At 49.9% G+C, this 24,985-nt stretch overlaps 1 protein-coding gene and 2 pseudogenes across 5 annotated transcripts in view; 1 reads left to right on the forward strand and 2 right to left on the reverse strand.

The window, feature by feature from the left end:
- Positions 1–2,073: 2,073 nt before the first annotated feature.
- The window catches only part of ECSIT (ECSIT signaling integrator), a 26,793-nt gene continuing 3,881 nt past the window's right edge, over positions 2,074–24,985 (forward strand). For 2 of the 4 annotated variants that reach the window (XM_017869430.1, XM_017869432.1), the window contains exons 1-4: positions 2,074–2,181; positions 14,927–15,045; positions 20,215–20,632; positions 21,184–21,407. In XM_017869430.1, coding sequence (XP_017724919.1) covers positions 14,950–15,045; positions 20,215–20,632; positions 21,184–21,407 — 738 coding nt within the window. In that variant the 5' untranslated portion in view covers positions 2,074–2,181; positions 14,927–14,949. Of the gene's footprint in view, positions 2,182–2,385; positions 2,521–14,926; positions 15,046–20,214; positions 20,633–21,183; positions 21,408–24,985 lie in introns of all 4 variants that reach the window. The other 2 variants (XM_017869431.1, XM_017869433.1) reach the window with 2 other exon arrangements.
- On the reverse strand, positions 10,231–11,633 carry LOC108527903 (40S ribosomal protein S12 pseudogene; annotated as a pseudogene). The gene is made up of 2 exons (XR_001884975.1): positions 11,630–11,633; positions 10,231–10,689 (listed from the first exon to the last, which is right to left on the reverse strand). The product of XR_001884975.1 is annotated as a 40S ribosomal protein S12 pseudogene (transcript).
- On the reverse strand, positions 11,602–12,202 carry LOC108527905 (60S ribosomal protein L18a pseudogene; annotated as a pseudogene).

Raw genomic sequence — 24,985 nt, forward strand, 5'->3', positions numbered from 1 at the left:
CATGTCTCCATACATTCCTACAGTCTATAATAGTCCCTGGGTCTTTCAGGACCTTGACACTTTTGAAGAGTGCTGGTCAGTTATTTTGTAGATTGCCAGAGGCCGAGACAGAGGGATCACGAGGTCAGGAGATCGAGACCATCCTGGCTAACCCGGTGAAACCCCGTCTCTACTAAAAAATACAAAAAAAAAAAAAACTAGCCGGGCGAGGTGGCGGGCGTCTGTAGTCCCAGCTACTCGGGAGGCTGAGGCAGGAGAATGGCGTGAACCCGGGAGGCGGAGCTTGCAGTGAGCCGAGATCGCGCCACTGTACTCCAGCCTGGGTGACAGAGCGAGACTCCGTCTCAAAATAAAAAATAAAAAATAAAAATAAATAAAAGCCATGAGTACCTCAAGAAGACACCAGTGACTCTGAAGGCCACAGTCAGGTCAGCGACCCCACCATCTTACCCACTCCCCTGCTAAGCAGAGCTGACTCTGCCTGCTTGTAGCTGCGGGAGCCTGGCAGAGGGCAGTAGCGCTCCCAGCCGCTACTCACGTGCCTGTCAACGTGTCAAGGAGGAGTGCTCCAGCCAAGCAGCTGATTGGCTACAGGTCTTCTCAGATCGTCCAATCACAGGAGTTCTGGTGAGGTGGATGTCCTGTGGCTGCGCAGAGTCCTTGAGGCATCCTAAGAGCAGGTTCTTGCATCCTAGTCCCCGTGCCAGCTCACTGCACCACAGAAGCTGAGGAACTGCAGAAATGGGCTTATGAGGACAGATAGCCTTCCTTTCCCGGGGCCACTGCTATTGCCAATAGCCCATTTTATGTGCTTATCCACCTTAGTTATTAACAGCCTAAATCTGGCGCTTTCTGGGGGAGACCAGGAGCCCCCATTACTCAATCTCACCTCGTTTTATCACATTTCCTCCTAAGTTACTCCATTCCAACCACACAGAGTCTTTGCTGTTGTTCCCAGTGCCAAAAGCGTTCCCCAGATATCCAGAAGGCTCACTCACTTCCTCCGGCCTTTACTCAAAGGCCGTCTCATTGAGACCTTCCTATCTATCTATCTATCTATCTATCTATCTATCTATCTATCTATTGAGACGGAGTCTCACTCTGTCGCCCAGGCCGGAGTGCAGTGGCACAATCTTGGCTCACTGCAACCTCCACCTCTTGGCGTCAAGCAATTCTCGTGCCTCAGCCTCCTGAGTAGCTGGAATCACAGGAGCTCACCACCAGGACCCACTAATTTTTATTTTTATTTATTTAATTAATTTATTTATTTTGAGACGGAGTCTTGCTCTGTTGCCCAGGCTGGAGTGCAGTGGCGCGATCTCCGCTCACTGCAAGCTCCGCCACCTCCCGGGTTAACGCCATTCTCCTGCCTCAGCCTCCCTAGAAGCTGGGACTACAGACGCCCGCCACCACGCCTGGCTAATTTATTTTGTATTTTCAGTAGAGACGGGGTTTCACCGTGTTTCGCCAGGATGTTCTCGATCTTCCTGACCTCATGATCCAACCCGCCTCGGGGCCTCCAAAGTGCTCGGATTACAGGCGTGAGCCCGGCCTATTTATTTATTTTTTGATACAGAGTCTCGCTCTGTTGCTGAGGCTGGAGTGCAGTGGAGTGATCCTGGCTCATTGCAACCTCCGTCTCCCCGGTTCAAGCGATTCTCCTGCCTCAGCTTCCTGAGTAGCTGGGATTACAGGAGCCCACCACCATGCCCTGCTAACTTTGTATTTTCAGTAGAGACGGGCTTTCACCGTGTTCACCAGGCTGGTCTCAAACTCCTGACCTCAGGTGATCCGCCCTCCTCGGCCTCCCAAAGTGCTGGGATTACAGGCTTGAGCCACCGCGCCCGGCCCTTTTTTTTTTTTTTAATTCATTTTCTCATTTCAGCCCCGGGGGCCTGCGGCTGGATTCACAGACTCCCAAGTCCAGCCTTCCAGGCCATTTCGAGGTTCCCAGGCCTGGAGTGAGACTTGACTCATTAGAAGCGGGGCTGTGAGGCGGGTCCAAGGCCCTTCCGCCTTCCTATTGGCGCACCTCGCGTTGTGGGCGGGACCTATTACACCGGCTTTCTTGATTAGCTGCGTCCCTGGCGCTCCCTGACCCGGACGCTCTCTGGGCCAATATGGCGGCGCCCAGCATCAAGACAGAGCTGGCCTGGAGTCCGCGGCTGGCCGCGTGAGTAGGTAGGTCGCGCGCGGGTAGGCGAGCGCGAACTGCTGGGCTCTAAGCGGACCCTTCAGGACCCGGCAGCACGAGAGGGCAGCCCTGGAGGGACCCAGCTGCAGGGCCAGGGCGCCGTGACCTTTCGTAGTGGGGGCGGGGACGCGCTGGGAAAGGCCGCCCCTCTTGTGCCAGCCGCCTTACGCCCCCAGTCTCCGGTTTTGCAGATTAAACAACTGACCCAGATTAAAGTCCTCGCCAGAGGTCACGCCACAAGTCGGCAACCGGGCAGGAATTGGAATCTACGTCTGCCTGTTTCCCCCAAGAGACCCAGAATCCTGGCAGCCGGTTTCAGAGCTGCTGTACGTACAGTGTACCTCGGGGTTCAGATTTATAGGTGTTTTGTTGAAATTGAGCGCTTGTTTCTGTTCGGTTGATACTTGTTAGGCATCTACTGTATACCAGGCACTGTCCTGGGTGCTGGAGACACAGCAGTGAGAAAGACAGATAAAAAATCCCTCATCTCCTGGGGGAACCAGACTTTGAACAAATCACAAATAAACGAAACAGGTGATTTCAGATACTGATAAGTTACTAAAAATGCGTTAATGGTGTCGGGAATTTCGCTTGAGCCTAGGAGTTCGAGACCAGCCTTGGCAACATAGCAGGGCCCTGTTCTCTACAAAAAATTATGCGGGCATTGTGGTGCACGCCTGTAGTCCTGGCTACTCGGAAAGCTGAGGTGGGAGGATTGCTTGAGCCCAGGAGGTCAAGGCTGTAGTTAGCCGTGATTGTGCCACTGCACTCCAGCCTGGGGGACAGAGCAGGACCTTGTCTCAGAAACAAACAAACAAAAATTAATAGGTTGATGAGGGCTTTTAGAAAAATATGGGGAATGGGAGGTGGTCAAAGAAGACCTTTCATTGAAATGACCAGAGACAGCTGTGGGCAGATCTGGAGAAAGAAAGCTCTAGACAGAGAGAAAAGCGAGTACAAAGGTTCTGAGATGGGTTAAACTTAGTTTATTTCAGAAACAGTGTAGCTGAAGCTACCAGTGGTAGGAGTTGAGTTGAGAGGGTAGACCCTGTCTGATTTTATTTATTTATATATATTTTTTAGAGACAGGATTTCACTTGTTCGCCAAGCCTGGAGTGCAGTGGTGCGATCATAGCTCACTGCAGCCTCAAACTCCATGGCTCAAGTGATTTTCCTGCCTCAGCTTTCCCAGTAGCTGGGACTACAGGTGCACACCACCAGGTCCAGCTAATTTTTTAAAACAATTTTTGTAGAGATCGTGTCCTGCTATGTTGTCCAGGCTGGTCTTGAACTCCTGGGCTGCAGTGATCCTCCCTACTTGGCCTTCCAAAGCACTAGGATTATAGGCATGAGCCACTGCTCCCTGCCTATTTATTTTTAGAAACAGGATCTCAGTATGTTGCCCAGGCTAGAGTGCAGTTGCTATTCACAAGTGCAATCATGGTTCACTGCAACCTCTAACTACTGACCTTAAAGGATCCTCCAGCCTCAGTCTCCTGAGTACCTGAGATGACAGGCATTCGCCACCATGCCTGGATAATTTTTAATTTTTTTGTGGAGATGGGGTCTCGCTATGTTGCCCAGGCTGGTCTTGAATTCCTGGGCTCAAGTGATCCTCCTACCTTGGTCTTCCAAAGTGTTGGGATTACAGGCATGAGCCAGTGTGCCCAGTCCCTGATTTTAAGTGTGATGTACCGTTAGCGATTTTAGGCAGAAATCACTAATTTTCGTTTGTTTGTTTATTTATTTAGAGATGGAGTCTCGCTCTGTCACCCAGGCTGGAGTGCAATGGCACAATCTTGGCTCATTGCAACCTCCACCTCCCAGGTTCAAGGGATTCTCCTGCCTCAGCCTCCGGAGCAACTGGGATTACAGGCGCCTACCACCACACCTGGCTAATTTTTGTATTTTTAGTAGAGATGGGGTTTCACCATCTCAGCCAAGCTGGTCTTGAACTCCTGACCTCGTGATCCACCCAACTCGGCCTCCCAAAGTGCTGGGATTACAGGCGTGAGCCACCACGCTTGACCTAAGTTTAGTTTAAAATCTCCCTCTGGCTGGGTACAGTGGCTCATGCCTGTAATCCTAACACTTTGGGAGGCCAAGATGGGTGGATTGCTTGAGCTCAGGAGTTCAAGACCACCCTGGGCAACATGATGAAACACCATCCCTACTAAAATACAAAAAATTAGCTGGGTGTGGTGGTACACACCTGTAGTCTCAGCTACTTGAGAGGCCTAGGCATGAGAATCAACTTGAACTGGGGAGGCGGAGGTTGCACTGAACTGAGATCATGCCACTGCACTCCAGCCTGGGCAACAGAATGAGACTCTGTCTCCCCCGCAAAAAAAAAAGCTCCCTCTGGCCATAGTGGGGAGAACTGACTGGAGGCGGGTAGGGCAGATGTGGGAGGCTTGATAGGTATCTAAGTCATAGATTGAGATGGTGGCTTCAGACAGAAAGAGGTGCATTTGGGATGGATTTGGAAGTAGTCACCCAGACTAGTTGATGGATTGAATGGAAGAGTGAGGGACATAGTGGACTCAGAAATGACTCCTAGATTTGTAGCCTGAATGACAAGTAGTAGTGGTGCGATTGGCTAGGGTAGAGAGGATCAAGTTTAAGCAAGGATATCAGTTTGGAGCAAATTATGTTTGAAACGGCAAAGTAGCAGTTAGGTATAAAGGCTGGGGCCCAGGGATTGAGGTGAACATTGGGGAGCCATCAGCACACAGATGCCACTTCTCAAACTTTAATGCTCATAGGAGATACCAGGGACTCGTTAAAATGCAGATTTGGGCCTGGCGCAGTTGCTCTCAAAACTGTAATCCCAGCACTTTGGGAGGCCAAGGTGGGTGGATCATGAGGTAAAGAGTTCGAGAACAGCCTGGCCAACATGGGGAAATCCCATCTCTACTAAGAATACAAAAATTAGGCGTGGCCGGGCGCGGTGGCTCACACTTGTAATCCCAGCACTTTGGGAGGCCGAGGCGGGTGGATCACAAGGTCAGGAGATCGAGACCACGGTGAAACCCCGTCGCTACTAAAAATACAAAAAATTAGCCAGGCGAGGTGGCAGGCGCCTGTAGTCCCAGCTACCCGGGAGGCTGAGGCAGGAGAATGGCGTGAACCGGGGAGGCAGAGCTTGCAGTGAGCCGAGATCGCGCCACTGCACTCCAGCCTGGGGGACAGAGTGAGACTCCGTCTCAAAAAAAAAAAAAAAAGGAATAAAGGAAATGTATATAATGTATACATATTTTTTTTTGGAGATGGAGTCTTGCCCTGCTGCCCAGGCTGGAGTGCAATGGCATAATCTTGGCTCGCTGCTACCTCTGCCTCTTGGGTTCAAGCCATTTTCCTGCCCCAGCCTCCTGAGTACTGGGATTACAGGCGCCTGCCACCACACCCAGCTAATTTTTTTTATCTTTAGTAGAAATGGGGTTTCACCATATTGGCCAGGCTGGTCTCAAACTCCTGACCTCAGGTGATCTGCCCGCCTCGGCCTCCCAAAGTGCTGGGATTACCGACATGAGCCACTGCGCTTGGCCCAAATAAATTTAGCAAAAGAAGTAAAAGACTTACATTATTTTAGTGCAAAAGTAATTGCGGTTTTTGCCATTAAAAGTAATGGCAGAATACACTGAAAACTACAAAACTTTGAGAGAAATTAAAGAACTATTAGGCTGGGTATGGTGCCTCACGCCTGTAATCCCATCACTTTAGGAGGCTGAGGTGGGCGGATCACCTGAAGTCAGGAGTTCGAGACCAATCTGGTCAACATGGTGAAACCCCATCTCTACTAAAAATACAAAAAAAAAAAAAAAAATTAGCTGGGCGTGATAGCAGGTGACTGTAATCCCAGCTACTCTGGAGGCTGAGGCAGGCAGAATCCAGGGAGACAGAGGTTGCAGTGAGCTGAGATCACGCCACTGCACTCCAGCCTGGGCGACAGAGACTCTGTCTAAAAAAAAAAGAAGAACCAAACAAGTAGACATCCCATGTTCATGGATCAGTAGATAGCAATAATTCCCAAATTGATCTACAGATTCAACACCATCCCTGTTTGGATCCCAGCTGGATTTTTTTGTAGAAATTAACAGCTGATTCTAAAATTCATATGAAATTGTGGGGAAGTGAGAACAGCCAAAACAATTTTGAAAAAAAAAAAAAAAAAAAGAACAAAGTTGGAAGACTTTCTCATTTCAAAACTTACCACAAAGCTATAGTTATCAAAAACAATGTGGTAGGCAGGGCATGGTAGGTCACGCCTGTAATCTCAGCATTTTGGGAGGCCGAGGTAGACAGATCCCTTGAGTCCAGGAGTTCAAGACCAGCCTGGCCAACATGGCGAAACCCCTTCTCCACTAAAAATACAAAAATGAGCCGGGTGTGGTGGTGGGCGCCTGTAATCCCAGCTACTTGGGAGGCTGAGGCAGGAAAACCACTTGAACCTGGTTCAGAGGTTGCAGTGAGCCAAGATTGCACCACTGCACTCCAGTCTGGGTGACACTCCCTCTCAAAAACAAAAACAAAACAATGTGATAGTGGCATAAGTGTCGACATGTAGATCAATACAATAGAATTGTAAACCCAGAAATAAACCTTTACATTTGTGGTCAATTGGTTTTTAGCAAGGGTGTCAAGACAATAAAATAGGGAAAGAATAGTCTTTAACAAATTCAACTGTATGTCCACATTATGCGATCCCCTTCCACACACCATGCACCATAATTAATTCAAAGTGGATCATAGACCTGAATGTAAAAATGTAAAACTCTTAGAAGAGGCCGGGTACAGTGGCTCATGCCTGTAATCCCAGCATTTGGGATGCCAAGGCGGGTGGATCACCTGAGGTCAGGAGTTCAAGACCAGCCTGGTTAACATGGTGAAACCCTGTCTCTACTAAAAATACAAAAAAGAAAAAAAAAAATAGCTGGGCATGGTGGTGGGCACCTATAATCCCAGCTACTTGGAGGCTGAGGCGAGAGAATCGCCTGAACCTGGGAGGCAGAGGTTACAATGAGCTAAGATCACGCCATTGCACTCCAGCCTGGGCAACAAGAGCGAAACTCCGTCTCAAAAACAAAACAAAACAAAAACTCTTAGAAGAAAACATTGTAGACTGGGTGCGGTGGCTGACACCTGTAATCCCAGCACTTTGGGAGGCTGAGGTGGGCGGATCATGAGGTCAGGAGCCTGACCGACATGGTGAAACCCCGTCTCTACTAAAAATACAAAAATTAGCCAGGCATAGTGGTAAGTGCCTGTAATCCCAGCTACTCGGGAGGCTGAGACAGGAGAATTGCTTGAACCCGGGAGGCGGAGGTTGCAGTGAGCCGAGATTGCAGCACTGCACTCCAGCCTGGGTGACAGAATGAGACTCCATCTCAAAAAAAAAAAAAAAAAAGAAAAAAACGTTGATGTAAATCTCTTGACCTTGGGCTAGGCAATGGTTGTTTTTAGATATAATACCAAAAAAAAAAAAAAAAACACAGCTATTAAAAGGAAAAGGATAAGTTAGACTTCATCAAAATTTAAAATTTTATGCTACAAATGATAAAGTGAATAGACAGCTCTCAGAATGGAGGAAAATATTTGCAAGTCATAAGGGTATAATGTCCATCCAGAATATATAAAGGCCATGGTAGTGGCTCGCACCTGTAATCCAGCACTTTGGGAGGCCAAGATGAGAAGACTGCTTGAGGCCAGGAGTTTGAGACCAGCCTGGGCAACATAGAAAGACCCCATCTGGGCCGGGTGCGGTGGCTCAAGCCTGTAATCCCAGCACTTTGGGAGGCCAAGATGGGCGGATCACGAGGTCAGGAGATCAAGACCATCCTGGCTAACACGGTGAAACCCCGTCTCTACTAAAAAAATACAAAAAAAACTAGCCGGGTGATGTGGCGGGCACCTGTAGTCCCAGTTACTTGGGAGGCTGAGGCAGGAGAATGGCGTGAACCTGGGAGGCGGAGCTTGCAGTGAGCCGAGATCGCGCCACTGCACTCCAGCCTGGGCGACAGAGCGAGACTCTGTCTCAAAAAAAAAAAAAGAAAGAAAGACCCCATCTGTACAGAAAATACAAAAATTACTTGGGTGTGGTGGCTCATCCCTGTAATCCCAGCTGCTTAGGAGGCTGAGGTGGGAGGATCGCTTGTGTCTGGGAGGTCAAGGCTGCAGTGAGCTGAGATTACACCACTGTACTCCAGCCTGAGCAACAAAACAAGACCATGTCTCAAAAAAAAAAAAATATATATATATATATATATACACACACACACATATATATATATAAAGAACTCTTACAACTTGGCTGTACACAGTGGCTCATGCCTATAATCCCAGCACTTTGGGAGGCCAGGGCAGGCGGATCACGAGGTCAGGAGTTCAAGACCAGCCTTATGAACTTGGTAAAACCCTGTCTCTACTAAAAATACAAAAATTAGCCAGGCATGGTGGTGCATGCCTGTAATGCCAGCTACTCAGGAGGCTGAGCCAGGATAATCACTTTAACCCAGGAGGCGGAGGTTGCAGTGAGCTGAGATTGTGCCACTGCACTCCAGCCTGGGCGACAGAGTGAGACTCTGTCTCAAAAAAAAAAAAAAAAAAAAAAAAAAAAAAAAAAAGACTACAGATTGGGTGCAGTGTATACACTGCTCAACTGCTCAGGTGATGTGTACACCACAATCTCAGAAATCACCAGTAAAAAACTTGTTCTTGTAACCACTACCCATTCCCCAAAAACCTATTGGAAAAAAAAATAGACAAAACAGCTGGGCACGATGGCTCACGCCTGCAGTCCCAGCACTTTGGGAGGCTGAGTTGAGGGGATCACTTGATGTCAGGAGTTCGAGACCAGCCTGGCCAATATGGAGAAACCCCATTTCTACTAAAGATACAGAAAGTTAGCTGGGTGTGGTGGTGTGCGCCTGTAATCCCAGCTACTCGGCAGACTGGGACAGGAGAATGGCTTGAACCCGGGAGGCAGAGGTAGCAGCAAGCCGAGATTGTGCCATTGCACTCCAGCCTGGGCAACAGGGCGAGACTCCATTTCAAAAAAAAAAAAAAAAAATTAGCCAGGCGTGGCGACGCATGCCTGTAGTCCCAGCTACTCAGGAGGCTAAGGCAGAAAAATCTCTTGAACCCTGGAGGTGGAGGTTTCAGTGAGCTGAGATCACACCACTGCACTCCAGCCTGGGCAACAGAGCGAGACTCCATCTCAAAAAAAAAAAAAGAAAAATAGACAAAACAGGTTTTGGTGAGGATATGGAGAAATTGGAGCTCATCCACATTTGACTCTTGAACAACTTGATGGTTAGGGGTGCTGACCTTTCACACAATTTGTTCTGTTTTGTTTTTTAAAAAATGAGATTTTGCTCTGTCACTCAGGCCAGAATGCAGTGGTGTGATTATAGCTCACTGCAACCTTGAACTGCTGGGCTCAAGCGATCCTCCTGCCTCAGTCTCCCAAGTAGCTGGAACCATATGCGTGCACCACCATGCCTGGTTAATTTTTTTTCTTTTTGGAGAGATAGGGTCTCACTATGTTACCCAGGCTGGTCCTGAACTCCTAGGCTCAGGTGATCCTCCCATCTTGGCTTCCCAAAGTGGTGGGATTACAGGCGTGAGCCACCGTGCCAGGCTACATATAACTTTTGACTCCCCAAAAATCCAGCCAGGTGCAGTGGCTCACCTCTGTAATTCCAGCACTTTGGGAGGCCAAGTTGGGAGGATTGCTTGAGCCCAGGAGTTTGAGATCAACCTGGAAAATAGAGAGGGCAACCCCGCCTCTATCAAAATTTTAAAAATTAGTTGGGTGTGGTGGCACACACCTGTAGTCCCAGCTACTCAGAAGGCAGTGGTGGGAGGATTGCTTGAGTTGGGAGGTCAAGTCTGCAGTGAGCCTTGATCATACCACTGTACTCCAGCCTGGGCAACAGAGTGAGATCCTGTCTCAAAACAAAGTATCTTAACTACTAATAGCCCACTGTTGTCCAGAGGCCTCAGGGATTACATAAACAGTCGATTAACATTTTTTAAAATGTGAGCCAAAGATTTATTTCTTCATTTCTTGCATTTGAAGTACTCTTCGATGACATCCTTGGCCTGAGACTCTTTGCCATAGTCCTTAACTACTATATAACTGCAACCAACCACTTTACGGGGTTTCCCCTCTCTTAATTTTACAGAGGCCTACCCATTCCCCTAGTTTCATGCTGTCATCAACCTTAATTAGATTCAGCACAAAGGGCCTCCACCAACTTGACATACATAGATACAACTATGTATCCAACATACATAGTTGGATGCAGGCACACTAAGATGGGCTTGGCACTTGTCTAAGGCTTTGGCAGCTTCGCGGATTCCACATGCTAGGCCATCGTGGATGAAGGCGGTCTTCAGCACCTCTTGTAAATCAGTATTAACGTCCATTACACCTCCAGCAGCAATGCCTTCCTCGCCATGGCGGTGGGTTACAGGTGAAGCTGAATCTTGAACTCACCCAAGCCTCCGCCTCCGTGCGACTTGGTGGCAGCAGGGAAAGAGCGATTAACATATTTTTAAATTATATATATATGTGTGTGTGTGTGTGTGTGTGTATATATATATATATATTAGTTTTTTTTTTTTTTTTTTTTTTTTTTTTTGAGACAGAGTCTGCCCTGTTGCCCCAGGCTGGAGTGCAGTGGCATGATCTCGGCTCACTGCAAGCTCTGCCTCCCGGGTTCAGGCCCATTCTCCTGCTCTCAGCCTCACCAAGTAGCTGGTACTACAGGCGCCCTGCCGCGCCCCTCGCCCGCATAGTTTTTGTATTTTTAGTAGAGACGGTTTCACCATGTAGCCAGGATGGTCTCGAATCTCCGACCTCGTGATCCGCCCGTCATCGGCCCTCCCAAAGTGCTGGGATTACAGGCTTGAGCCACCGCGCCTGGCCTACTATAATCTTACAATAAGCTGGAGAAAAGAAAATGTTATTAAGAAAATCAGGAAGAGAAAACACATTTAATTTACTATTCATTAGGTGGAAGTGGATCATGATAAAGGTTTTCATTTTTATCGTCTTCACATTGAGTAAGCTGAGGAGGAGGGGGAAGAAGAGGAGGGGTTGGTCTTGCTGTCTTACGGGTGGCCGACACAGAAGAGGTGGAGGAGGTAGATGGAGAGGCAGGCACATTCAGCTGTAACTTTCTTTTTTACTAGCCCCCCGGTGTTTAAAGTTGTAACTTTAGTTAAATTTAATTAGTTTTTTTGAAACAGAGTCTCACACGGTCACCCAGGCTGGAGTGCAGTGGTGCAATCTCAGCTCACTGTAACATCGCCTCCCAGGCGCAAGCAATTCTCCCGGCTCAGCCTCCTGAGTAGTGGCGATTACAGGCGCGCACCACCATGTCTGAATTTTTTTTTTTACTGGGGCGTTCCTGAGTTTATCTGGGGCACACATGGGCGAGGGCCCTACACCTAGAAGAAGGTGTTGGGCCTCTTGGTGGTGACGCGTGGCTTGTGCTGAAGGCGCAGGACCCTGTGGGACAGCGGGAACCTGATCTTGGAGTCGTGTGCCGGTGGCACTTGCTGGCTGCGATCTCCTCCACCTTCATGATCTGGATGGAGTGGGCCCAGGTGCGGTGCCAGGCGCCCATGTCTCGGTAGCAGTGGGTGACAGCGCCCCTGATGGTCAGCTTCCCGTATTCCCGGCACATGTTGTGGGTGCCGCTCTGGGAGTCATAGCGCAGCCAGATGCCGAAGTTGTTCACCCGCAGGGGGCGCTTCTCAAACGCCTGCCCACAGTAGACTATCTCCCCTGAAGACTTCTTCATCTCTTTAACTGAGATATGAAGTACCAGAGCGGGACTTGGCGATGACATGATTAGGCACAAAGATTTGCATGTGGTAGAGGGGCGGTGTATGGCATTTGGGGGTGGGCAGGCAGCGACCCACCACCTTGTACTCTTGTAGTGTGCCCGAGGTCTTCACGGCATCCTCTCCACACTTGCCGCCACCCGCAAAAGGAGCCTGGCTAATTTTTGTATTTTTGGTAGAGATGGGGTTTTGCCACGTTGGCCACGCTGGTCTTGAACTCCTTACCTCAAGTGATTCTCCTGCCTAGCCTCCCAAAGTGCTGGGATTACAGGCGTGAGCCACCACACCTGGTCTTATTTTTATTTTTCAGACGGAGTCTTGCTCTGTTGCCCAGGCTGGAGTGCAGTGGCACAATCTCGGCCCCCTGCAGCCTCTGCCTCCTGGGTTCAAGCGATTCTCCTGCCTCAGCCTCCTGAGTAGCTGGGGACTGCAGGAGCGTGCCCCCATGCCAGGCTAATTTTTGTATTTTTTTTTTTTTTTAGTAGAGATGGGGGTCTCTCCCATGTTGGCCAGGCTGCTCTTGAGCTCCTGGCCTCAGGTGATCTGCCTGCCTTGACCTCCCAAAGTGCTGGGATTACAGGCGTGAGCCACCACATGCAGCCATAACTTTTACTGAGGAAAAAAAAAAATCCACGTATAAATGGACTCACGGTGTTCAAACCTCTGTTGAAGAGGGGTCAACTGTACATTGTCGATGGGAATATGAAATGGTGCAGTCAGCCCCAAAAACAGTCTGGCAGTTCCTCAAACTGTTAAACATGTAGTTACCATATGTCTCAGCAGTTCCACTCCTAAGTATATACCCAAGAGAAGTATAAACATATGTTCACATAAAACTTCTACACGAATGTTCATGGCAGTAGTAGTTATAACAGTCAAAAACATTTGGCAAACAACTCCAAATGTCCATCAATTGATGAATGCATAAATAAAATATGGTTATAGCCTTACAAAACCTGGTTATATTCCATTCCAAAAGAATGGAATTGGCCGGGCACGACTGTAATCCTAGCACTTTGGGAGGCCAAGGTGGGTGGATTACCTGAGGTTGGGAGTTCAGGACCAGCCTGGCCAACATGGAGAAACCCCACCTCTACTAAAATACAAAACTAGCTGGGGTGGTGGTGGATGCCTGTAATCCCAGCTACTCAGGAGGTTGAGGCAGGAGAATCGCTTGAACCCGGGAGGCAGAGGTTGTGGTGAGCCGAGATCGTGCCATTGCACTTCAGCCTGGGCAACAAGAGTGAAACTCCATCTCAAAAAAAAAAAAACAAGAAACAAAAAAAAAGGCCGAGTGCGGTGGCTCACGACTGTAATCTCAGCACTTTGGGAGGCCGAGGCAGGTGGATCACAACGTCAGGAGTTTGAGACCAGCTTGGCAACATGGCGAAACCCCATCTCTACAAAAAAATCTATAAATTAGCTGGGTGCAGTGGCATACACCTGTAGTCCCAGCTACTCAGGAAGCTGAGGCAGGAGAATCATGGGCCTGGGAAGCAGGTTGCAGTGAGCCAAGATTGTGCCACTGCACTCCAGCCTGGGAAACAAAGCAAGATCCTGTCTAAAAAAAATGAATTAAAAAAAAAATCGATGCAGGAACCTTGAAAACACGTCAGTGGGCCAGGCGCGGTGGCTCACGCCTGTAATCTCAGCACTTGGGGAGGCTGAGGCTGGCGGATCACTTGAGGTCAGGAGTTCAAGACCAGCCCGGCCAACATGATAAACCCCATCTCTACTAAAAATACAAAAATCAGCTGGGCGCGGTGGCATGTGCCTGTAATCCCAGCTACTCGGGATGCTGAGGCATAGGAATCGCTTGAACCTGGGAGGCGGAGGTTGCAGTGAGCAGAGATACTGCACTCCAGCCTGGGTGACACAGCGAGACTCCATCTCAAAGAAAACCAAAACCAAAATAAAACAAAGCGTGTCAAGTGAAGGAAACCAGTCATAAAGGAGCACTTGTGATTCCATTTGTATGAAAGCCCAGCATAGGGAGATCTATAGAGCCAGTGGATGAGTGGTTTCCTGGTGTTGGGAGTGAAGGGCAATTAAATGCTAATGGGTACAGGGTTTCTTTCTTTCTTTCTTTCTTTCTTTTGGAGATGGAGTTTCGCTGTTTTTCCCCAGGCTGGGGTGCAATGGCATCATCTCAGCTCACTGCAACCTCTGCCTCCCGGGTTCAAGCGATTCTCCTACCTCAGCCTCCCAAGTAGCTGGAATTACAGGCATGCACCACCATGCTCGGCTGATTTTTTGTATTTTTAGTAGCGATGGGGTTTCTCCATGTTGGTCAGGCTGGTCTCAAACTCACGACTTCAGGTGATCTGCCTGCCTCAGCCTCCCCAAGTGTTGGAATTATAGGCGTGAGCCACTGCACCTGGCCAGATACAGGGATTCTTGTTGGAGTGCCACACATTTTATAAAATTAGATTGTAGTGGCTAGGAGTGGTGGCTCACACCCGTGATCCCAGCACTTTGGGAGACAGTGGTGGGAGGATCACTTGAAGCCAGGAGTTCAAGACCAGCCTGGGTAACACAGCAAGACCCTGGGTCTCTGCAAACTATTTTCAAATTAGCTGGGCATGGTGGCACGCGTCTGTAGTCCCAGCTTCTCGACGCTCTGGGGCTGGAGGATCACTTGAGCCCAGGAGTTGGAGGCTGTACTGAGCTTTGATCACACCCCTGGGGCAGCGGAGTTGGTGGTGCTGTTCCATGAACAAAATCTTTGAGTCATCTGAGCCCTTTTCTTGGGTAAGGTAAACATCGGGGCTGGTGAGTTGACCACATAATCTGGAGTGTGCCCTCAACCCTACGGGGCCCTTGCATCTATTAGTGGGTAAGTTGCCAGACTAATGGTGAATCTTCTCTTTGGGCCAGGTGATTGTCTGACAAGGAGAGGCATGAGCTGGGTCCAGGCCACCCTACTGGCCCGAGGCCTCTGTAGGGCCTGGGGAGGCATCTGTGGGGCCACACTTACAGGAACTTCCATCTCTCAGGTAAGCACCAGCCAGGCAGTCTTTTGGGTAGAGGGAGGTAAGCTTGGGATTTGCTCCCAACCCCTTCAGAATCCACTCTGTGAAGTCAGCTTGGTGAGTCTGGGCTGGCCTATCAGTGCTGAGGTCCCATTAAAAGTCCCTAATTTACGTATGTATGTGTGTTCGTGTGTTTGTTCTTTGAGACGGTGTCTCGCTCTGTAGCCGAGGCTGGAGTGCAGTAGTGTGATTACAGCTCACTGTAATCTTGACCTGCCAGGTTCAAGCAATACCCCCGCCTCATCCTCCCAAGTAGTGGGGACTATAGGCACATACTACCATGCCCAGCTAATTTTTGTATATTTTTGTACAGATGGGGTTTCACCGTGTTGGGCAGGCTGGTCTTGAACTCTGGGCTCAAGCGATGCGATCCACCTGCATCAGCCTCCCAAAGTGCTGGGATTACAGGCGTGAGCCACCATGCCTGGCCAAAAGTCCCTAATTTATTTATTTATTTGAAACAAGGTCTTGCTCTGTCACCCAGGCTGGAGTACATTCCAGCCCTGGAATCAGGGCTCACTGCAGCCTCAAACTCCTGGGCTCAAATGAGCCTCCCACCTCAGCCCCCTGAGTAGCTGGGACCACAGATTTGAGCCACCACGCCCAGCTATTTTTTTTTTTTTTGAGATGGAGTTTTGCTCTTGTCGCCAAGGCTGGAGTATAGTGGCGCGGTCTTGGCACACTGCAACCTCTGCCTCCTGGGTTCAAGTGATTCTCCTGCCTCAGCCTCCTGAGTAGCTGCGATTACAGGCATGTGTCACCACGCCCAGCTAATTTTTGTAATTTTAGTGGAGACAGGGTTTCACCGTGTTGGCCAGGCTGGTCTCAAACTGCTGATCTCAGGTGATTCGCCCGCCTCAGCCTCCCAAAGTGCTGGGATTACAGACATGAGCCACCATACCCGGCTGCTAATTTTTTTAAACATGTGGTCTTGCTGTGTTGTCCAGACTGGTCTTGAACCTCTGGGCCCTCAGTCCTTCCACTTTGGCTTCCCAAAGTGCTAGGATTATAGGTGTGAGCCACTGTGCCTGGACCCTAATTTAAGAGATGCTAGTGTCCACGTGGGTGAGGGGATTGACTTTGAAAATAAGGATGTATGAGCTCGGTGGATTTGTGTAGTGACTGTGGGCAGGTCCTCCTGCATCTGCTTGTGGAGATGGGGCAGAAAACTGAATTTCCTTCCCGTATCCATAGTGACCAGATGGCGAAAGCAGATTGACAGCCATAGATAGGATGATGGTGGGAATATTAATAGTTCCCGTATTGAGCGCTTACTCTGTGCCCGGCCCCGTGCTATGCATTTCATTTACATTACCTCCGTTGCAGTGTTTCCCCCTCGTTAGGCATTTTAGAGCTTCCTTTCTGATTTTTACCCCAGAGTGGTATAATACTACACCACCTATAGTATTAATTGACTGAAATTTCAGGCAGGTTTTTTTTTTTTTTTTTTTGAGACGGTCTCGCCTTGTCGCCAGGCCTGGATGCCAGTGGGTCCCGATCTCAGCTCACTGCAAGCCCGCCTCCCTTGGGTTTCACGCATCCCTCCTGCTTCAGCCTCCCGAGTAGCTTTGAGACTTACGGGCCCCGCCACCTCGCCGGCTAGTTTTTTTTTTTGTATTTTTTTAAGTAGAGACCGGGGTTTCAAAACCATGTTTACCAAGGAATGGTCTCGATAACCCTGAACCTCGTGATCTTTGCCCGTCTCCGGCCTCCCAAAGTGCTGGGAATTACAGGCTTGAGCCACCGCGCCCGGCCAGGTTTTTTTTTTTGAGCAGGAGTCTCCCTCTGTCACCCAGGCTGGAAGGCAGTGGTGCGATCTCAGCTCATTGCAACCTCTGCCTCCCGGGTTCAAGTGATTTTCCTGCCTCAGCCTCCTGAGTAGCTGGGATTACAGGTGCGCAGCACCACGCCCGGCTCATTTTTGTATTTTTGATAGAGATGGGGTTTCACCACGTTGGCCAGGCTGGTCTCGAACTCCTGACCTCAAGTGATCCACCCACCTCTCAAAGTGCTGGGATTACAGGCACAAGCCACTGCACCCAGCCTGAAATTTTACTTTAAATGAATGCCTTTTTTTTTGTTTTTTGTTTTTTTTAACATTGCCTTATCAAAGAAGGATATGGGATGGCTGTTGGGAACCGCAGAGTAGGGGGACTAAGGGCACTGACTCCATTCTCAGCTTGCGTGCTTTGCAGCTGTGTAACATTGTGCATCCCACTTCATTTTCCTGAGCCTTGGTTTTTCTCATCTGTAAAATGAGCGCAGTAAGAGTACCCCCCCCACCTAGGGCCTTACATTTATAAAGTGCTCAACTGTGTCTACAGTGGAAGAATACTCGGTAAATATTGTCTCTTTTGAGATAGGATCTCACTCTGTCGCCCAGGCTGGAGTGCAGTGGCGTGATCTTGGCTCACTGCAACGTCAAGCTCCCTGTCTCAGTTGATCTGCCTACTTCAGCCTCCACAGTAGCTGGGACTACATACATATACCACCATGCCTGGCTAATTTTTGTAGTTTTTTGTAGAGATGAGGTTTCAGCAGATTGCCCAGGCTGGTCTCGAACTCCTGACCTCAGGTGATCTGCCCACCTCAGCCTCCCAAAGTGCTAGGATTATAAGTGTGAGCCACCAAGCCTGGACTAATATTGGCTCTTAACTTGTTAGCTATATATATATATGTGTGTGTGTGTGTGTGTGTGTGTGTGTGTCTGTGTAAACACACACACATTCACTTATTTTTTAGAGATAAGGTTTCACTCTCTCATTCAGGCTGGAGTGCAGTGACACAATCGTAGTTCACTGCAGCCTGGAACTCCTGGGCTCAAGCAATCCTCCCGCTTCAGCCTCCTGAGTAGCGGGGACTACAGGTATACACCACCATGCCCAGCTTATTTTTTTATTTTTTCCATAGAGAGATGTTGCCCAGGCTGCAATGCAGTGGTGCAGTCAAAGCACAGTGCAGCCTTGCTAACTAGCTGTATATTTTTTAGATGCCTTATATGTAACCCTTCTAATTTAAAAATTCAATTTAAAATAAGAAATTTGTTACTGTGTCATCTAGAACCAGAGTTTGGCTACTCTGGAGGCTGAGGTGGGAGGATCACTTGAGCCCAGGAGTTCTGGGCTGTTGTGCACTATGCTGATGGAGTGTCCTGCACTAAGTTTTTCATGAATATTGTGACCTCCTGGAACTTGGAGGACCACCACGTTGCCTAAGGAAGTGTGAACTGACCCAAGTTGGAAACAGCAGGTCAAAACTCCTGTGCTGACCAGTTGACTCATGCCTGTGAATAGCCACTGCACTCCTCGCCTGGGCAACATAGCTAGACTCCATCTCTTAAAGGAAAAAGGGTCCCAGCGCTTTGGGAGGCTGCAGTGCGTGGATCACCTTAGGTCAGGAATTCGAGACCATCCTGGCCAAGATGGTGAAACCCTGTCTCTACTAAAAATACAAAAATTAGGCCAGGCGCGGTGGCTCACATCTGTAATCCCAGCACTTTGGGAGGCCAAGGTGAGCGGATCATGAGGTCAGGAATTCAAGACCAGCCTGGCCAACATGTGAAACCACGTCTCTACTAAAAATACAAAAAATTAGCTGGGCGTGGTGGCATGTGCCTGTAATCCCAGCTGCTTCGGAGGCTGAGGCAGAAGAATCGCTTGAACCAGTGAGTCAGAGGTTGTAGTGAGCCGAGATCATGCCACTGCACTCTAGCCTGACAACAGAGCGAGACTCTGTCTCAGGAAAACAAACACAACACAAAAATCAGCTGGGCATGGTGGCAGACACCTGTAATCCTAGCTACTTGGGAGGCTGAGGCAGGAGATTCGCTTGAACCCAGAAGGCAGAGGTTGCAGTGAGCTGAGATGGCGCCATTGCACTCCAGCCTGGGTGATAAGAGTGAAACTCTATCTCAAGAAAAAAAAAGAAAAAGAAGGGGGCTGGGTGCGGTGGCTCATGCCTATAATCGCAAAACTTGGGAAGGCTAGGTCAGGTGCAGTGGCTCACGCCTGTAATCCCAGCACTTTGGGAGGCCAAGGTGGGCGAATCACGAGGTCAGGAGATCAAGACCATCCTAACATGGTGAAACCCCGTCTCTACTAAAAATACAAAAAAATTCGCCAGGCGTGGTGGCGGACGCCTGTAGTTCCAGCTACTCGGGAGGCTGAGGCAGGAGAATGGTGTGAACCCGGGAGGCGGAGCTTGCAGTGAGTTGAGATTGCGCCACTGCACTCCAGCCTGGGCAACAGAACAAGACTCCCTCTAAAAAAAAAAAAAAAAAAAAGACTTGGCCAAGGCAAGTGGATCACTTGAGGCCTGGAGTTTGAGACCAGCCTGGCCAACATGATGAAACCCCATCTTTACTAAAAATACAAAAATTAGCAGGGTGTGGTGGAACACGTCTGTAGTCCAGCTTACTTGTGAGGCAAAGGCATGAGAATCGCTTGAACATGGGAGGCGGAGGTTGCCGTGAGCTGAGGTCATACCACTGCGCTTCAGCATGGGTGACGGAATGAGACTCTGTCTAAAAAAAAAGAAAAATTAAAAGCAAAAAGGGCCACCAGGCACAGTGGCTCATGTCTGTAATCCCAACACTTTGGGAGGTGGAGACGGAATGATCAGTTGAAGCCAGGTGTTCAAGACCAGCCTGGGCAAAACAGCGCAACTCCCATCTCTGCTGAAAATGGAAAAATTAGCCAGGTGCGGTGGTGTACACCTGTAGTTCCAGCTACTGGACAGCCAGAGGGGGAGAACTGCTTGAGCCCAGGAGTTCAAAGCTGCAGTAAGCCCTAGTATCACGACTACATTCCAGCCTAGGCCACAGAGCCAGACCCTGTCTCAAAAAAAAAAAAATTGGGCGTGTGTGTGTCATCACTGTGAATATTACCAAGTTGCCTCCGTGGCAGTTTTTACCAGCTCCCCATAGCCGTGGCTAACAGTACCTGTTCCCTCCCTACTGTGCCAGCATTGTGTTTTATTGCACTTTGTAATGGCCTCAAATCTTGGGTTTGTAACTACAGTTCCATACCTCCAAGTCCTCAGGGAGGCCACTGGGACCTCTCCCAGGAAAGCCAGCCTGGCGCCCCCATAGACACTGGGAGGTGTCAGATTCCAGCAGTTCTCCTCCCTCCCCAGGTCCCTCACCAGCTCCCTCAGGGCCTCCACTGCAGCGCAGCCGCCCATAGCTCTGAACAGTCCCTGGTTTCCAGCCCACCGGAACCCCGGCAGAGGCCCACCAAGGCTCTGGTGCCCTATGAGGACCTGTTTGGGCAGGCGCCATCTGGGGAACGGGACAAGGCCAGCTTCCTGCAGGCGGTGCAGAAATTTGGGGAGCACAGCGTGCGTAAGCGGGGCCATGTTGACTTCATCTACCTGGCCCTGCGCAAGATGCGGGAGTATGGCGTCGAGCGGGACCTGGCTGTGTACAACCAGCTGCTCGACATCTTCCCCAAAGAGGTCTTCCGGCCTCGCAACATCATCCAGCGCATCTTCGTCCACTACCCTCGGCAGCAGGAGTGTGGGATTGCCGTCCTGGAGCAGATGGAGAGCCACGGTGAGGCCAGGAGGCTAGCGCGGGGTGGGGAGTGGGCTACACTGATAGCTGGCAGCACCTCTCCTGGATCTCAGCCCCTCCTTCCTCCATGGCTCCGTCTCTGTCTCTCTGGCTCCCCTCCCTCTCCCAATCCCTCTTTTCATCACTCATCTCTCTTTCTTTCTTTCCTCTGAGTTTTCCTTTTTCCTTCCTTCCTTCCTTCCTGCCTTCCTTCCTTCCTTCCTTACTCCCCTCCCTCCCTCCCTCTCACCCTCCCTTCCTCCCTCTCTCCCTCCCTCCATCCCTTCCTTCCTTCCTCTCTTCTATCTTTCTTTTAGAAGTAGGGTCTCGCTGTGTTGCCCAGGCTGGTCTCAAACTCCTGGGCTCAAGTGATCCTCTCCCCTTGGCCTCTCAGTGTGCTGGGATTACAGGCATGAGCCTTTTACTTTCTAATTCTCTCTGATTCTTTTCTCCCTGTCTGTGATCAATTCCCTGACTTCAATGTTCTCTTCTCTCCCCTTCCCTCCGTCCCCCTCCGTCTCTGAGGTTCTGCCTGCATCTGCCCAGCACAGGTGTGATGCCCAACAAGGAGACAGAGTTCCTGCTGATTCAGATATTTGGACGCAAAAGCTACCCCATGCTCAAGTTGCTGCGCCTGAAGCTGTGGTTCCCTCGATTCATGAACATCAACCCCTTCCCAGTGCCCCGGGACCTGTCCCAGGACCCTGTGGAGCTGGCCACGTTTGGCCTGAGGCACATGGAGCCTGACCTTAGTGCAAGGGTCACCGTCTACCAGGTATCCGCCCTTGTCCACAGCCTCAGCTGCCACCCCAGGTCAGGCTCCCACCATTCCTCCTCCGGGCTCCCCTTCTCTCACTCTAGTGATTGTGGTGAATCAAGTTCTTTTTTGAGACAGGGTCTTGCTCTGTTGCCCAGGCTGGAGTGCAGTGGTACTAACTCGGCTCACTGCACCCTCTGCCTCCCAGGCTCAAGCGATCTTTCCACCTCAGCGTCCTGAGTAGGTGGGACTCCAGTCACACACCACCACGCCTGGCTAATTGAAAAAACTGTATTTTTTACAGAGACAGGGTCTCACTATATTGCCCAGGCTGGTCTTGAACTCCTGGGCTCAAGCAATCCTCCTGCCTTGGCCTCCCAAAGTGCTGGGATTACAGGCATGAGGCACCGTGCCTGGCCGTGAATTAAGTTCTGATTCTCTGGCTGAGTCCTCTGGTAGGTTCCCATGGTCCTTACTGCTGGCACAGCTTGAGTAACCTCTGTTTCAGTCCTTTCAGGCTGCTCTAACAAAATCTGTTAGCTTGGGTCATTTATGAACAACAAAAATTTATTGCTGACAGTTCTAGAGGCTGGGAAGTTCAAGATCAAGGTGTCACCAGATCTAGGTCTGGTCAGGGTTTGCTCTCTGCTTCAAGGATGACACCTTCTTGCTGTGTCCTCACATAGTATAAGAGGCAAACAAGCCCCTCAGACCTCTATTTTTTTTTGAGACAAGGTCTGGCTCTGTTGCCCAGGCTGGAGCGCAGTGGCACTATCTTGGCTCACTGCAAATTCCACCTCCCGGGCTGAAGCCATCCTTTCACCTCAGCCTCCTGAGTAGCTGGGACCATAGTCGTACACCACCACACCCAGCTAATTTTTGTATTTCTTGTAGAGATGGGGTTCCACCACGTTGCCCAGGCTGGTCTCAAACTCGTGAGCTCAAGCAATCCACCCGCCTTAGCCTCCCAAAGTGCTGGGATTGCAAGCATGAGCCACCATGCCTGACCCCCTCAGACATTTGTTTTCTTTTTTGAGATGGAGTCTCGCTCTGTTGCCAGGCTGGAGTGCTGTGGTGCCACCTTGGCTCACTGCAACTCTGACTCCCTGGTTCAAGTAATTCTCCTGCCTCAGTCACCCGAGTAGCTGGGACCACAGGCATGCACCACCACGCCCAGCTAATTTTTGTATTTTTAGTAGAGACAGGGTTTCACCATGTTGGCCAGGCTGGTCTCGATCTCCTGACCTCATGATCTGCCCACCTCAGCCTCCCAAAGTGCTGGGATTACATGCATGAGCCACCACGCCCGGCCCAGACCTCTTTTATAAGGGGACTAATCTCATTCATGAGAGCAGAGCCCTTATGATCTAATTGCCTCTCTTCTCAAAGGCCTGACCTCTTAATCCTATTGCATTGGAGATACATTGCAACATGAATTTCAGGGAGCCATAAACATTCAGACCATAGCACCCTCCCATCCTTCTCCCAACACTTGCTACATTCTAGACATCTTCCTTCTTTTCTGTGCCAATTCCCACCACAGGCCTTTGCGTTCTCTGTTCCTTCTGCCAGGAACACTGTTCCCCGTGGACTTCATGTTATTCCGGTCTCAGCTCCACTATTCCTAATCAGGATGCCCTTCCTGACCTCCCTGGCCAAGGCACCACCCCTTCACGGTGCTGGGCTTGGATCCTTATTCATCATGACTCAGTCTCCCTCCTGTCTCCCAAGGCTGAGCACAGGATTTGGTGCAAAGCTGACACTTGGTAGCGGCTTGTTGAATGACTGAGTAGAGTAACACCCCCATCTCAGTGTCCTGGGAGCCCCCACTCATGCCAGATCACACAAGGGATCCAAAGAGAGCCCCTCACAGCACTTGTCCTCTGGTCCTGGATGGATAACAGTTTCCTTAAGAGCCAGTGGTTCTGAGATGGAGAAGCCTGGGGTGCTGTGGGAGCTCTGAGTGGGCAGGTAGGGCTTCCTGGGGGAGGTAAGGAGAGCAGAGGACTCTGGGCAGAGGGAGCAGTATGTACCAGGGAATGGGGTGCAGTGAGTGGGGGCACCTGATTAAAGAGCTTGATCTCAAACCTCCTGGTTGGTGGGGAGAGCCATGCCAGGGGCGAGGGGTGGGGATTTAAGAAGAGGGATGGGCTGCGCGCAGTGGCTCACGCCTGTAATCCCAGCACTTTGGGAGGCCGAGGTGGGCGGATCATGAAGTCAGGAGAGCAAGACCATCCTGGCTAACACAGTGAAACCCTGTCCCTACTAAAAATACAAAAAAATTGGCCAGGCATGGTAGCCTCCCAAGTCCCAGCTATTTGGGAGGCTACTTGGGAGGCTACTTGGGAGGCTGAGGCAGAAGAATGGCATGAACCTGGGAGGCGGAGTTTGCAGTCAGCCAAGATAGTGCCACTGCACTCCAGCCTGAGCGATAGAGCGAGACTCCGTCTCAAAAAAAAAAAAAAAAAAGAGGGATGGGGTTGGAATCATGCTTCTGGAAGAATCTGCAATTGGAAACATGTCTCCTAGCGGCTGTGTGGATGATATTGGGTGGGGAGAGGGGCTAGGGGACCAGGGTTGTGGGTCCAGGTGAGAGACGCCTTGAGACCAGCAGTAGAATGTGGGAGGAAGGGTTGTTTTTAGTTCATTTCTTCATTTTGCAAAGCAATGCACTAAAAAGCCAAACAGCATGTAAAAGCACACGGTGATGAGTCCTCTGCTTCTACCCAGGCCTCGCACCCTCCCCACCCCCGTCTCCTTCCCCAGAGGTGGCTATTTATTTCCATGTCTCCTTCCAGAGAGGTTCTGTACATTTGCAGATCTCTTTCTCTCTCTCTCTCTTTTTTTTTTTTTTTGCATCTATATCCTTTGTATTTAAATATCCTTCACCCCCATCTCATGGAGTAAAATACAGCCAGGCACAGTGGCTCATGCCTGTAATCCCAGCACTTTGGGAGGCTGATGCAGATGGATTGCTTGAGCCCAGAAGTTTGAGACCAGCCTGGGCAACATGCCAAGACCTCATCTCTACCAAAAAAAATATGAAAATTAGCTGGGAGTGGTGGTGCACACCTGTAGCCCCAGCTACTCAGGAGGCTGAGGCAGGAGGATGGCTTAAACTCAGGAATTCAAGGCTGTGGTGAGCCGTGATCATACCACTGTACACCAGACTGGGCGATGGAGCAAGATCTTGTCTGTTTAAAAAAAGAAGTTTCTTGGCCAGGCACAGTGGCTCACGCCTGTAATCCCAGCACTTTGGGAGGCTGAGGCAGGCGGATCACCTGAGGTTGGGAGTTCTGACCAATATGGAGAGACCCCGTCTCTACTAAAAATACAAAAAGAATTATCCAGGCGTGGTGGCGCATGCCTGTAATCCCAGCTACTTGTGAGGCTGAGGCAGGAGAATCGCTTGAACCCAGGAGGTGGAGGTTGCAGTGAGCCAAGATCGTGCCATTGCACTCCAGTCTGGACAATAAGAATAAAACTCCATCTCAAAAAAAAAAAAAAGTTTCTTTAGTAGCAGGGGATTACATACATGTACCTTGCCTTTTGCAAATGTCACTTAAAACAACTAGAAGTCACTGATCCATCTCAAT

This window comes from Rhinopithecus bieti, unplaced genomic scaffold, assembly GCF_001698545.2.
Source record: "Rhinopithecus bieti isolate Rb0 unplaced genomic scaffold, ASM169854v2 scaffold_5025, whole genome shotgun sequence".
NCBI lineage: Eukaryota > Metazoa > Chordata > Mammalia > Primates > Cercopithecidae > Rhinopithecus > Rhinopithecus bieti.